Source organism: Excalfactoria chinensis, chromosome 5, assembly GCF_039878825.1.
Source record: "Excalfactoria chinensis isolate bCotChi1 chromosome 5, bCotChi1.hap2, whole genome shotgun sequence".
Classification (NCBI taxonomy): domain Eukaryota; kingdom Metazoa; phylum Chordata; class Aves; order Galliformes; family Phasianidae; genus Excalfactoria; species Excalfactoria chinensis.
In genome coordinates, this window is record NC_092829.1 from 46,230,171 (window position 1) to 46,245,683 (window position 15,513).

General features: G+C 40.9%; 1 protein-coding gene across 1 annotated transcript; it reads left to right on the forward strand.

Moving 5' to 3' along the window:
* The first annotated feature begins 4,716 nt into the window (after positions 1-4,716).
* LOC140252808 (acyl-CoA (8-3)-desaturase-like) lies at positions 4,717-14,301 on the forward strand. The gene is made up of 12 exons (XM_072337935.1): positions 4,717-4,935; positions 7,282-7,392; positions 7,998-8,195; positions 8,925-9,026; positions 9,213-9,341; positions 11,152-11,209; positions 11,614-11,690; positions 12,713-12,810; positions 13,290-13,386; positions 13,707-13,786; positions 13,985-14,110; positions 14,207-14,301. The coding sequence occupies exons 1-12, from the start codon at positions 4,717-4,719 to the stop codon at positions 14,256-14,258; spliced, it is 1,347 nt and encodes a 448-aa protein (XP_072194036.1). The 3' UTR covers positions 14,259-14,301.
* The last annotated feature ends 1,212 nt before the right edge of the window (positions 14,302-15,513 follow it).

Sequence of the window (15,513 nt, forward strand, 5' to 3'; positions counted from 1 at the left end):
AGAGAGCCCAAGATTTGCAGGAAGGACAAAAGGATAGTGTTCTGTGTGTAGGCAGTAGAACTACTGTGGGTGTTTTAATCCTTGCTTATGTTGTGGTTCCTAATTGGTGTTGCACAAGTCACGTATTAAAAAATGTTCAAGCTTGGTTGCCTTTTGCAGGATCTTTCTTTTTGTAGATGCACAATAGTGTTTGCAATCGCTGTGCTGAACTCAGAAACTGCTATAAAAATGCTGAGTGGCATGAAAAAATAAATCCCAAATTATAACAGGGGGAAGACAAAATGGTATTGACGCAGGCATTGGATCACTATGTGTTTTAGTTCCTCTGTAGCAATATATATAGCGATTTTAGATTCTGCTGGGTTTGGACCTTAGGGGCATCTGTGAAGCTGGGACATGCCAAGGGTTTGTTTCTTAGGACCTGCAGGTTAAAAGAGATTCACAGCATAGGGGTACGTGGTGATTGTCAAATAGATTATTACTGGCCCTCATTAAAAAGAATGTGAGCTTGCAGTTACAAATGATGCAATGTGTAGAGTTTTAGCTGAGAGTTTCACAGTGCTTATGACAGAACCTCACTTTGTGCTTCACCATAACAGGATGGCTGAGTTCTCAGCATCTTTTTAAATTATTATTGCATAAAATACAACTGAGAGTGAAAGCGAAGTTTGCTACCACCCAAATGGTAGGATTTTATGGGTGCTTTTTCTCTTTTGAAAGAATACATTAGAATTCTTTTCACAAGTAAAAAACAACTAAAAAGATATATAATAGCTTACTGCTTATACCAGACTACAGGAATGGACTGAATCATAGAATCATGGAATCATTAAGGTTGAAAAATGCTTTTAAGATCATCTGGTCCAACCATCTACCTACTGCTGATATTTTCCCACTAGACCACATCCCTCAGTGCTACAACTCCATGGTTCTTAAACATGTCCAGGGACAGTGACTCCACCAGCTCCCTGAGCAGCTTGTGTCACTACATCACCCCTCTTTCAATGCAGAAATTCTTCCTAAGCTCATACAGACTTTGTTTGAACAGCCTAGATCCTACAGCATTTGGTTTCCCAAGCAGAAAAGCAGCTCCCATGCAGGTCAAAGGCTTCTCACAGCCCTTCAGGCTCTTTTGCTGTGTGCTGGTTAGACTGCACATGGCTATGCACATTCAGAGCCAGCCTTGTGCACAGACAGCCAAACCTGCGGGGAGGAGAAAGAAGCTGCAGGGCTCGTCAGGGCACTCAGGGAAGCTCAGACATTCCAGAGATGATATTTTCCTCGAAACAAAGTACTTCAGTGCTGTGTACCTTAGTACTACATTCTTTCTGGATCTAGGGCCGTTCTGTGCTGTGCCAGTTTATCTGCAGTGGACTAAATGAAAATGGATGGGTATACACTGGATATATACTAGATAAAAACGTTGTTGTAATAACTAATGGTCCAGCAGTCATTTACTGAATTTCTGGAGATCTGGACAACTATTTCAAGTGCTTATGCAAGGAGATGTCACAGAGCTCTGTGCATCTGGACAAGCGCTGAGGTGCATACCATATAGATTTTGCGGGTGTGTGGGCTGTTGTTGCAGAACACTGTGGTGCATATTCACCTTAACAGATTTCTCAATAGCTTCTCTGGGTAAACATGCCTGCTGTGGCTTTCACTATCTGGACTTTTCCATGCAGCTTGGAATGTGTTTGGTGACCTGGATAAAACAGACAAAGTGCTTTTGCTTTCCTGTGGGGAAAGGATGTGTTTAAGACATTCCATGTTTGTTAACTCTAGTATCTTCTTGGCTCTGTGTTCCTCATCTCCTCACAGATCAGAAATGAAACCTCTGTTTTCATCTGTTCGTTTTCAGGTAGCTGCTAGATTTGCAAGTGAGTAAGGGCAAGTTGTATGAATAAATGCAGAATAACTTGAATATTTGTGTTTTTTTTTGGAATTGCTTAAAAAACCCCAAACAAACAACCCACATTTGCAACAACTATTGCATATTTTACTACCACTACAAGTGTGGATCAGGCCGTATGTACATTGTACTACTCCACACACACACCACTCTGGAATGTGAACACAATGTGACACTTTTACTTAGACCAAGATAAAGAGTTACAAAATGCCATGTGGCAGAACAGTGTAATTTTTTTCTCTCATTCTTTTATCACTGTCTTTTAATGAATATCAGTAGTCCCATTTCTCTTTCAGCTAGGGTGGTTCAAGCATTGCTACATATCGGAATATTTAAATAGATGTTTTGGGCTTGAGTGATTAATTTGCAAAGTGCTATGTGATTTGAAGCATTAGAATTGCATCACTTACATCTCTTTGTCAGCCAGAATGCCTGCCTGCTCCATGCAGGGCTGAGGGTAAGGCAGATGTCTCTACTGTGTGTAATTTTGGCTGTCTCTGTCCAATGCTTCTTGTGCTACTGTTACAGAAAATAAAGGAAGACAAAAAATAGACTTCACATCTGGCACTGTTTGCAGTCGGAGAATTGCACAGAGCATACTAAGAAAGGTAACTGGAAGAAGCAAAACTTGATGATCCCTTTTAGCTCATACAGCCTGTAAACTCCTTTCCAGTTTCTTAAGCAGAAAATCTCCAAAGTTTTTCTATATACACTAAATGAAGCAACCCTTGCCTAGGCTTCCTGTGTGCTGTCTGTCTGGAAGAGACAATACACAGGCAAAAGTGGACCTCACCTCGCTCAAGAACACAACTTGGGTACGTTCATCACAATGATATTATCAAACAGAAACATGTTTATAGGTTTTTTTTTACTTTGAACCTGTAGACTGTAACTATTTCTTCCTGTGCAGACTAAACTGTGTGTCAGGTGAGAGAGAGAAGGTGAGAAGAATCACCTTGAGGAGCAGCCTGTCTTAGTAATAATGGGGAAGGTTAGGACAACCATTATATTAATGGGGGTGTCTCAGTTAAGCATCTTAATTACTTTTTTGACTCATTCTTCACCAGTAAGTGCTCTAGCCATGCTGCCCAAGCTGCAGAAAGCAAAGCCTAGGACCGAGAGAATGAAGAACCCTCCAGAGCAGAAGACCACAGTTGAGACCATCTAAGGTATCTGAAGGTGTGCAAGTCCATGGGGCCTGATGAGATGTGTCTGTGAATCCTTAGGGAACTGGTGGATCGAGTTGCTAAGCCACTATCTATCCTACTTGAGACATTGTGGCATAACCCTCATGTTTAAATATGGAAAAAAGTAAGATGTGGGGAATTACAGGCTCATCAGTCTCACATTTGTGCCCATCAGATCAAGGAACATAGAGCAGATCATCCTGGAAACTATGCTAAGGCACATGGAGAATAGAGGGGTGATTGGTGAGTGCCAGCATGGCTTCACTAAAGGCAAATTATGCCTGAAAAGTTTTGTGGCTTTCTATGACAGGGTTACAGCAGTAGTGGATAAGGGAAGAGCAAGTGTTGTCACCTACCTGGACTTGTGCAAAGCATTTGACACTGTCCAGCACAGCATCCTTGTCTCTAAACTGGAGATAAATGGGTTTGGGTGATGGATCACACAATGGATAAGGAACTGGTCACACTCGAAGGCTTGTGGACAACAGCTTGATGTTTAAGGTCTTTTCCAATCCAAACCATTCTATAATTCTATGATTTATAGCTTCAAATGCAGTAAATTAATAAATGCAAACAAAAAGTTTGGTGTAAAGTGGAAAGCTCGTAATTCAGGACTTAATTTATTATTGCCTTGTAAAAGGATAGGACAAAAATGTGATGAGGTAGACTATGACATACCTGCATGTTGCTTCTACCTTCCTCAAAAGCACCCATGGATGGTAATTTCAGATTAAAAAATACCAGGCTTGAAAGACAGCAGTATTTCATATACTGTGGGCTTAGTTTTATCTGGGTCAGGTGTAACAATGATGTGACTCTTATAGGAAAGAATTAGAGATATCTCATGGAGAGACTGCAGACCTTGGAGCATTTTGCTGTTTTCACTGTGTTAGTATAGACATAAGCTCCATGCTTTGCTAGCAGGAATTACAATTGAATGAGTTATTCTAGCAAATGTATTTGTGTGCAACTTTTGGCTCCCTGCACAGGCTCCCTTACAGTTTTTTTTTATTTTGATTCTGTTTGACGTTATGGAGATCTGTTGTATGATAAACGTAGGATTAATGACAAACTCAAGCATTACAGGGTGCTAACAGTGCTTCAGTTCTCTAAAATTATCACAGAATAGTACCTGTAGAACAGCCAACACGCTTCCTCAGATTTCTGTTCTGGCTAAGATCCACATTTAATCAAATATGGAAACTGGCTAACCGCTTACCTTATCCATTTCCTCACGCTCTGCGAAGAAGGTCACTTAATATATTGTTCTTTCATTATATTGCCATTCTAAATTATCTTCCTGAATCTTTCAGTGTATGTATGTTTGTATTCAGTGAAGTAGCCTACAGATCTCTTGAGTAATCAGACCTTCCAGTGGCAACTCAGAAAGGACAAGAAGAAACAGAGCATTTATTCATGGGTGTGTCAGAGTCTGGCGTGAACATGGAAGAGGAGGGTGTGTTTGCGTGAAGGGAGTCAACCAGCCCTAGGAGCACAGGGTGTGGTTGGGGCTGAGACTGTATAACGGGCAGGCTGACATGGTTCGTCTGTCTGAGCACAGTGCGGCAAGGCTGAGATGAGTGACTCTCAGTGCTGAATGCACATCCAGAAGTGCAGATGGCTCCACAGACTGGCTCCACAGAAAAGGAAAGGAAGCCTGTTTCAGCCTTTCTACAGCTTTTCACTTGGGAAGAGATCAGAACCCACAATGGCCGTGGCCCAAGTAAGGAGCAGTGGCTGGTGATTGACAGGAATGTTTACGACGTCAGCAATTTTTCCAAACGGCACCCTGGAGGCAGCCGGGTTATTGGCCACTATGCTGGACAAGATGCAACGGTAAGATCTAGAGATGGAGTGGAGGAATGTGGTTCCAGTGCTGGGACAGGACATGGTTGGACCCCAGTGGAGAACACTTGGTTGTCGCCACGCTCAGTCAGATAAGGCTGGGCTGGATGGGGCTCTGTGCAGCATGATCTAGTGGGTGGCAACCAGCTCACTGCAAGGGTTGGAGCTCAATTATCTTTGAGGTTCCTTCCAACTCAAGCCGTTCTGTGATTCTACGATAAGGTAGTGGATGTATCTGTGCTGCTTGTAAAAGTACCTTTCAGGTTACCCTCAAGATCAGCGTTACCTGCTACATAAGGTTCATTACATTAAAATGTAAATGCTGCACATGCATACAGGCTGTTTTGCCACTGGGCATAATAGGGCAGGCTGTCTTCCAAGTACCTGCAAAGCATTTTTTTTTTTTTTTGCAGCAGAGTTAAAGAGAAGAGGTTGGGAAGTGGTACACTCAGTGCTTACTACTGTTTTAATGTCTGAGCGCTTGCAGATATGATAGATGCCAAGGATAATCAAAGATAGAGCAAGGCAGTGAATAAGGAGGAGATAATGTTCAGAAATAAAGAGGAATTAATTCTGAGGCCAGTGGAGCAAGAAAAGGAAGTAAGCAAGGGTCCTGTTTTGAACAAGTGAGCGATGGGAAAGAGGGTCTTGAACAAAAATTCTATTCCAAAGGAGGGGGAAGAAGAATAAAATAGAAGAAAAACAACTGAGAAATCAATAGAAGAATATTTGGCTGCAGGAGATGAGGAAACTTTCTACAAATAGTCCATCTGAAAGTAGATCCTCTAGAGACACCTGCAAAAATCTTTGATTTAGAGGATCTCCCTGAGTTGTTGGCTGTTGAAAGAGAGAATAATTTTCAAGCAGATTTCATAAATTATTTGTTAAAAGTTGGTATTGAATTTCTGAACTCTCAGAAGCAAGACCAGGGTTAGGACATAAACATGTGGTGAGGGGACTCAAAACTTAATTCTTGTCATGACAGATATTTTGGCCTCAAGGAAGTAGTCTGTCCTTTCTGTTCCTCAGTTTGCAATTTATAAAGTAGGAGAACGCTTCCTAACTCATGGATCTAAACAGATCAGAGTAGTTATTTTTCACAAACCATTCCTTTCACTGTTCAAAGCTGAGGCAGAAAAAGAACTCGTGTTCTCAAGTGAAGGAAAAAACCCTTCTGGTGAGAATTATCTTCTTCTATATGCATTACTTTGCAAATATAGACGATACTCTGCAGAATTTTACACTCCTGTCTAGTATTGGGAGTTAGGTCCATTGCAGATGATAGTCCTTTTAGGTATTCTCTTGTAGGGTGGTGCAGTAAGGTAAGAGCAGAGAGAACACAGACTCATAACAGAAAGATTTCCCCAGACCACTGGTCTGGGCAGAATTTCTCATTATTCCCTGTGATGAAGGGCCATTAGATGTCTGTAGAAATCTAATCGGTTCAAAACATTACTCTTCTATGACTCAGAGATGGGCCTTTTCTGAAGTCAGGCTCAAGAGGAATGTCAAACTGCACAAGGAAAGTCCTCTTCTTGTCTGGAAGTGTGCAGATTTTTTTGTGTCATGACTAAAAGATCGCCTCAGTTTATTGCAGTGAGAAAATCTGCATGGATGTGACTGGTCAGACACTGAGGGTTTTGTAATATTGACTCGGGAGTAAAGTCAGCATCTTCACCTTCCTTCTGGGAAATCCACTGAGGAGATAAGCTGCAGAAGAGCTGTTATTTATCTGGGGCTTCCTGTTTCCTTTATTCCATAGTTTATATTTCCTTTTGAAACTGGTACTATGAATGGTTCTTGAGCAAATATGTTTGTGTCACTTGTGTTACTCAGTTGCCTAAAATGTCAATTAATCTGAATACAGGCAACTGTAAGAGAAAGCTAGATAGCCCTGTATATTTCCATTGATACTACTGTGACAAAGGCAGGGTAAGTGTGGCAAAGAGACACCTCACTGATGTGTTTTCCTACTCCTGGGTCCCATCCACAGGGCAGGGCTGCTGGCTGAAGCCTTCTGAGGAAGGACTGTGTTGAAAGAGACAGATGAAAGAGAATGTTTCCCTCTGCAAGTAGTTTTTCATCAAACACTTTCATACTCATTACCAGCCTCACCCAGATACTTATATGACATCTAGTTTCTTGAAACTTCTCCAGCTTCCTTGGGCCTAGCTCCAGCTGATGGTAAAGCACTATGGGAACAACTGAAAGAACAGAGCTCTGAAGGTCTAATATACCATATATATTTATTCCACGATATGGAAAAAGTAGGGACTTGCTATCTGGTATTTAGCAGGATACCTTTCTTATCCCATTTGTCTGTGTTTTGATTTGTAGGATGCCTTTGTAGCATTTCACAGTGACAAGGCTCTGGTGAAGAAATACTTGAAGTCTCTGCTGATCGGGGAACTGGCACCGGATCAGCCCAGCTTTGAGTCTAACAAAAAGGTGAGTGTCCTAGAAACTAAATGTGAAATGACTTGAGGTCCTGCATAGGAGAAGAAGAAATACAAAAGGGGTAGATATAATTTCCGGAGAAGTATAACTGACATTGTGCCCTACACTGGGTGGGTGGATGGGGAGGCAGCTGCCGTAGTCATACATGGAAACAAGCAACGCTGTGCCAAAAAAGCTAGATCCATACCTGGGTGTGAGGAATAGGCTCCAGAGTACCAGTATCTGATCAGTTCTTCCCATTGTAATCTCTCACTGACACAGCCTGTCAGTACCTTGTTTCAAGTGTCAAAGCAAAGCTGAGATCAGTTGATCTTGAGTTCACTCTTGTGAAGAAACCCCACTGATAAAGTATCTCCACTGACTTATAATTGTAGAGTCATAAAATCGTCTGAGTTGGAAGTGACCCTTAAAGGCCATCTGGTCCAACATCCCCTGCAGTGAACAGGGACACCTACAGCTAGATCAAGGTGCTTAGAGCCCCCTCCAGCATGAACTTGAATGTCTCCATGGCCACTTCATGGCCACTCCAGGATGCCTGGATCTGCTGAATTGCATTTTCAAAGTAGCTAGCACATTAATACTTCTTTTACCCACAGAAATCACTTTTAGAAGACTTCCGTGAGCTGCGCTGCACTGTTGAGAAGATGGGACTTCTGAATCCAGATTCCACCTTTTTCTTCCTGATTTTCTTTCACCTCCTGATACTGGATGCCGCATCCTGGCTGACAGTCTGGTACTTTGGGATATCATTAGTACCCTTCATTGTTGGCATGGCATTCTTCACCATTGCTCAGGTAAACTGCTGGCAGCAATTCAGTGGTGTGGACCTTTTTGTTTCATCCCAGCGGAGAGGATCAATGAAACGTTCATCTTCCAGTCACTGATTTGCTATGTCCTCTTAGATCTAATAAGCCTTCTGAAGACAACAAGCAGTTTTCATTGCTTCCAGCAAGCCTGGGTGTGCTGACAACCCATTCACTCTGACTAGTGTGCTGTTGTGAGGTTAAGTAGGCAGATTTATAAGATGGGATGGGCTGATCTAATCACTCACCCCAGACAGAAGAGGGAATATCTCATTCTCAGTTCCATTTCTGGCTCCAAGTTGTGTTTACTGTCTGAGGGCTCTGATGTTTGGTCCGTCATGCACCAACCCCACTCAGTAATTCAGAACAGTTTTCTGCTGTGAAGTGCAATGAAGCTCTGGATTTGGAAATTATTACACTTTCTAGATGGTTATTAGGAAATTATGTATGTTTTCAATAGGACCTAGTATTCCCTAACAGTCAAACTAATTGTAATGATGTTTTGCTGTACAACAAAATCAGTATCTGGCATTGAGCAACTTTAATGGGCAGTCATCTGAATGGAAGTTCTCAGCACTGAGCAGATAGGATTGCATGTAGTCCTTCCTCCCCAGATCAGAGGGAGATGATCTCATGCTATGATGCTATGAAGACTCCCAGGGGTAAATCAGTACAACACTGCTATGATTCTGAATCCCTGGCAATCCTTTTGTCTTCTAGATCCAGATGGGCTGGTTCCAACACGATCTGGGGCACTGCTCTGTCTTTAGGAAGCCTAAATGGAACCATCTGCTGCAGATCATTGTGATAAATACCCTGAAGGTAATTGCCTTACTGGGAGAATATTCTCTGGGCCTAATCTGGACTAAACAATGAATGGGAGTGACTCTACATTCAGTCAGCATTACCTATGAGGAAAATATAGTGCAATTGTCAATGATAGGTTGAAAAATAATGATCTCTGATAGAATTCTAATTTGGATCCTTGATACTTGGCTTTTCCTGCAGGGATTACCTGCCAGCTGGTGGAATCATCTGCACAATCAGCACCACGCCAAACCCAACTGCTTCCGCAAGGACCCTGATCTCAATATGCACCCTCTCCTGTTCAGCTTGGGAAAGACACTCTCTGTAGAGGTGGGTATTGAGCTGGAGAGCCTTTGGCATAAAAGATGGAACTGAGGTATGATAACCTGAACTATGCCTTTTTTCCTAAACTCGTAATAACAACTTGGAAAATGGGGAAATGGTTTCAGACTAAAAGAGGATAAATTTAGACTGGATATAACAAAGAAGTTTTATTACAGGAATGGTAGTGAGGCATTGGAACAGGTTGCCCAGATAGGTGGTGGATGCCCCATCCCTGAAGACCTCCAGTGTCAGGCTGGACAGGAATTTACCTATAGGTGTTGCTGTTCCTTGCAAGGGAGTTGGACTAGACAGCCTTTCCAAATCAGACAGTTCCATGATTCTCTAATTTCCAAAGTGTTAGATGGTTTGAGAGCCTCACAGTCAGACTGTTCTGACTCTCACACTCCCAGTAGCAGATCCTTGTCTGGATGCATTAGCACCAGGGTTCAAGTTCAAAATAGCTTACTTAAGTACCAACCTGTGGCCTGGTTATCATGGTGCTTAGGCAGCAAACTCCTAAAATCAGTTGTTAAATTCTCTGTGTTGCTAGAAGAGCAGGGTAAGTACTTCGAAGGCCTTCCAAATAATGAGTCAGTTTACTTAGTGTTAGATAATTTTAGTGATATTGTAGATACTGAGTCAGATGTTTCCTCTGGGTTCTTTTGGTTGTAGGACCTGCTTGGCACCTAAATCCTTCAGCACCAGTGTATCTGCTATGCACAAAAACACAAACATACAAATTAATTCTTAATCTCCTTAAAAAAAAAAAATCATAAAAATAAATCCATGAATACAGCTCCCACCTTTTCCCCATGATTTCAGATACCAAGGTAGGCCAGATCTCCTGTCTTTTCTTTTCTCAGCAATTCTGTTTACTCATGGAATGAAGAAATGACCTCTTGCTTAGATAAGCATTCCCTTTAAATAATGCGTCACTCTCCATTAGAGGGTAATAAGCAATGAAATATTTACAGTGCATGTGGAAAAGTCCAGCTCTGCTGTCTCAGGAAGACTCCTGGGAAGACAGTTTATACAAAGTATTTATTAATAGAAAACTGTTAGCTGCAACATGAAAGAACTTAGTCAGTGATCTTCTGAAAGATCTCTTATAGCACTAACTCAAGCGTGGAGTACCTAGAGTGAGCTGTCTGTCCCTGTGCTAGATTGGCTTGGATGGAAGTAAAAGTGCAGGAAAATAGTTCTCATCTCTTCCAGCTTTTAACAGAAATGAGTCTGGCACACTGTGGATGGGCAAAATGCATTTCAGTGGTTTCATTTTGTTGGATGTCTTCGGCCCATATGCCATCTGATACAGAAATTTAGGCATAGTTTTCTGAGCAAACACAGCCTGCACTCACCACCCACTGTTTCCTGACTCAGTTTTCATACAAATAACCTCTTCTTCCCTAAGCACAGATGAGTTGAGCACTCTGCAGTGAGTGTCTAAACATGACTACATTGAATCTCATTGCTGTCACAGGAATCTTCCCCTGCAAAACAAAAATGCCTTTTGAGTATTCTTGTTATTTTTGTGTATTTTTGTATCATATTATGAGTTTTGGAACTCTACCTAAAAATTGCTGTGTTCTGGCATTGGCACATATTGATGTCTGGATATGGAGGCTCAAATGAGATATTTCTTTTCACTGCTTTGGACCTTCTGTGCCTGCTTTTCAAAAGAAAAGTTGGATTAAAGAGATTTAATAGGTAGTTCTTGATGAATTCATTAGATAAGAATCAGTATTTATGAGGGATCTCCATTCTCCAATTAGGTCATTACAGTGTTATTTCATTTTTATTTTTATATTTTTTTCAGCTTGGAAAAAAGAAGAAGAAGTTCATGCCTTACAATTATCAGCATAAGTATTTCAGCTGTGAGTATCTCTGCTTTCCTATAGTGCTGTAGGTACATCACTACTCCAAAACTCCAACTTTATCTCCTTCCCAAAGTAATAGGCTTAAAGATATTCCCATTGAAATCACAGCTTCACAGATAATCACAACACTGGGGAGACTCTAAAACTAGGGACATTTCTTCATATGAGGAGGAATTTCCCTTGACTATGTGATGGTTAGTACAACATGTGTGTTATTCAGATGGGAAAGAAATGAAGAAGTGAAGGGTGCTGAAATGAAATGAACAGATTATGTGGACACATGAAAGCTATTGCAAATGGAAACCAGCAGTTTCTCCTCTCACTGAAGAGGAGAATATTTCTGAAATATTTATGTTGCAGTGAAGTTGTAAACATCTGTCTGTTTTCATTCTTTCCTGCAGTATTGGCCCCACTTGCACTTGTACCCTTCTTCCAATTCTCCATATTCTACTTTGGTATCAGGAAGAAAAAGTGGTTGGTAAGCACCGATTGCACTGTCTAGAAATCTTTCAAAAATGTAACCTCCTGTACTGTATATGTGGTTGGGTTGGAGTTAATTTTCCTCATGGCAGCTCATATGGTGCTGTTTAAGATTTGTGATTAAGCCAGTGCTGTCAACACACTAAGGCTTTAGCAAGGCTAAACAGCTTCTGTGCAGCATCGAGACCTCTGTTTCTCACTCTGCCTTCTGTCAGTGATTAGTGAAAGAGTGTGAGTGGAGGACACAAAGCCAGGAAGATGACCCAAACTAACCAAAGAGCTGTTCAGTGCCATAAAATGTCATACTTAGCAATAAGAAGGGGAAAGAAGAGATGTAGGGAGATTAGCCATCTTTTTCTTGGGAACTGGCTAGACATCAGTCCACCTCAACCTGTGGGAGGAGGTGAGTGATTGCTTTTGCATCTCTTATTGCACTGTGCATTTTTTTCTGTCCTCCACATCCAGTTATTAAATAGTTCATATCTTGACCCACAAAGCTTTTACTCTTCCTTTCCTCTTCTCCTATCTCCCAGGGATGGGGAAGTGAGCAAGGAGCTGTGTAGTGCTTAACTGCCTACTAAGGTTGATCCCTAACACTTTCAAGTGGCTATGTCAAACATCAGCCAAGGTGACTATAAAGTTTGGAATAGAAAAGGTTTTGTTTTTTTTTTTTAGGCAGCTTCAGTCCAAAATGAATTTGTTGTGCAATACCTTTTACCCACATAGCAGGTAGATAAAAGCTAACAGAAAAGTTTGGGACCTAGACAGAGTAGGATTACATAATTTTTCCTGGTGTTTAGTTAATGGTTTTAAAGTTAGTGCTCTGAGAATATGTCAGGGATATACTCAGGAGGCACAATGATGGCACAGAGCTTACACTTGATAGGCAAGAGATCATAGGAAGAATATCTTTTATGCTGAAGTAAAGTGAAGAAGAGGAAATGAAGAATATCTTCAACAAAGGCATCATTATCTTCTTCTCCTTTCTTTTTTTTTTTTTTTTTTTTTTGTTTTAAACAGGAACTGTTATTGGTGGTGTTTTACAACATCCGAGTCTGCCTCATGTATATTCCTTTAATGGGATTTAACAATTTCATGGTGTACTACTGGATGTCCAGGTAACACACAGCATACTCAAAGTCCCCATGGCTAATATCGGTAAACACCATCGAGTGTCACTGGGAATGAATAAAAACATCATTCTACTCGTACTTTACAAAATTAAAGTTTGCTCATAAATAAGTAGTGAGCCAAGAAAATCACTGTACGTTGGGGGTAGAGGGAGGCTGCTTAAGGACCTCTGTAATGACAGATTTGGTGGCTCAAAAAAATGTTAGGAGGCAATTCCTCCAAAATTTAAGAGGCAAAGGAGTGGAATAGTAAATCCTGAATTTTGCAGATATTACAAGAGGCTGGGTAGATAGATATTAAAAGGCTGTAACTTTTTTCAAGTCTTCTTGGTAACTGCCACTGGAAAGCTCTCAGCCCCTACTCCCTGCCCAGCCCTTTTTTGTGTCAGATGTCAAAATGTATGTTTTAATGGCAAGTTTGGATGCAATCAGATACATTAAATGTGTTTCTATGTTTATCTGGTCAGGTACCTAGAGAGTACATGGTTTATTTGGGTGTCTCAGATGAACCACATTCCAATGCACATTGATTATGACAAGAACAAAGACTGGGTATCTACTCAGGTGAGAATCTCCTTTCTTCTGGAAGCCATGGGTGTGCAGTTCTGAATTATAGAACATGGTCCTATCATCCCATAGTATCATTCAGGCCTGTGTGTATATCAGTGAAAAACCTGTTCTTCCTGAGGCAAGATCTAGCCAAATTAACCTATATTCCAAGAATCCATTTCAAGCTAGACTTCGTTTAATTCTTCAGGTCAGTGAAGACAATAATCTCTGACACTAAAAGTAGTTTCTTATGCTAGGCAAAGGTGACTGCTTGGGTGTAATTATCTAGACTTCCAGAAAGATAAAGTCTAAATCATTGTCTTTTTTCCTCCCAGCTCCATGCAACATGTAATGTGAACCAATCTTTGTTCAATGACTGGTTCACCGGGCACTTGAACTTTCAAATTGAGCACCAGTGAGTATGGCTATGGGGAGAACTGTGATAATAATGGGCACTTAAAAGTGAGAAAGGCTGTGTTATCTCAAATAAAACTACACTCAGAAAACCTTTTGCTCTCATTCTGGGAGATGGCTGGGAAATAATTTGAGCAGTGGGTACAGGGCATTTTGCAAGCCAAGCCTTACAATAACTGTACATCATTCAATTCTCCAGTCTTTTTCCCACAATGCCTCGACACAACTACTGGAAAGCAGCTCCTTTGGTGAAAGCCCTCTGTGATAAGCATGGCATTGAGTATAAAAGCAAGACTTTACTCAGAGCTTTTGTAGATATTTTGAAGTAAGTATCACTTAGCATATGTAGAAGCACTCTTTCTGTAATGAAAGCTGAATAGTGTTTCCTCATAAATGATGTTGTAACTTTCTGTTCTTGCAGCTCACTGAAAGAGTCAGGGGAACACTGGCTTGAAGCCTATCTGCATGGATAGATGCTGGCAGCTCTTGAAGCGAACTTCTTCACAAGACAGATGCTGCAAAGAGTCAGCACAGACCAACAGAGTGTTTGTGGCTTCTGACATAGGAACTTGGGAGCTGGGTGAAGCTAATTGCAGTAAGAATGATGGGTGGGGAAGTGAATTAAAGATATATTTTTTTCCATTGTTCTGAACCACGATATCTCTATTTTTTGCTGCTCTCAAACTCAGTATTCAGAGCCATGACAAACTGGGCCTTTAAATTTGGGTGTTGTAGCTCTTGAAACAGCTGGATCAATTTACTGTGTTGGTGGGGCTTAAAACACATCAGCTCCTTTCTTATGGGAAAAGTTTAAATGGCAGTTCTTAGTATTTTTGTCTTAATGGCTCAGTAAAAATGGAAATAGATAAAGCAAACTGCAGGAAGTCAGGATACGCTAGGATGGGAGGACCTTCATGGGGTATTCCAGGGTTGGTAAGTAAAGAACAAGATGGTCTGCAGTATGTTGTCATCTCCAGTAATCATATGTTCTCTTACTAGTTAACTGAAGTGCTGTAACTTGTGCTGTTCATGAAATGTATAGGGGAGTAGTTAACTGGATGCTCCATTTTACTTCTCTAAGAGCTAGTTCGAATATGGTCCAAAAGTTCTGTATAGTATGTATAATTTGTATGTATAAATATATATATATATATAGCGTGCTCTCTGATTAGCTTCCTAATTTGGTGTGTTATGCATCTTTGCTGATGTTAGACTACTTTTAAAACTCTTAATTTCAGTAGACCAACTTGAATTAGACTTAGAAACACAGGCATTGGGGGTGGGTCCAGATCACAAAGGTATATAGGGTTCTGTTATTTTACTGAATTTTACATGTATTATTTTCCCTCTAAATACCTTCCAGTGATTTCAAGGACATGTGAGTATTGACATGAGCTATTACGCAACTAAGTACATTTGTGGCTCCATTACTGTATCTGTAAAAACAATTAAATCATACCTAATTCTGTAATTCCATGCAGTCCTCTTTGGCCCTTTCAGTTTTTTTTCCTCCATTTCAGCATCCCAAAGAACCAGCTCTTACAGGTTTTGTACCTGTAAGATGTTTGGCCCCTCCAGGAAGGAGGGGAAGGATGTAGCCCCATCCATATTTAGGGTTCTGCAAAACTTCTGCTAGTGGAAAGCATAATGACCACCCATGTACAAGGCATAGTAGGTCTCTTTATGAAGAGTATATGAACTCTGATTAATGTGTCTGATCTTCATTTA

Coding starts and splice junctions, on each gene's coding strand:
- LOC140252808 (XM_072337935.1), top strand. CDS start 4,717: ATGGCTCCACAGACTGGCTCCACAGAAAAGGAAAGGAAGCCTGTTTCA. Junction 9,027..9,212: donor TTGTGATAAATACCCTGAAG/GTAATTGCCTTA, acceptor CTTTTCCTGCAG/GGATTACCTGCCAGCTGGTG. Junction 11,691..12,712: donor TCAGGAAGAAAAAGTGGTTG/GTAAGCACCGAT, acceptor TGTTTTAAACAG/GAACTGTTATTGGTGGTGTT.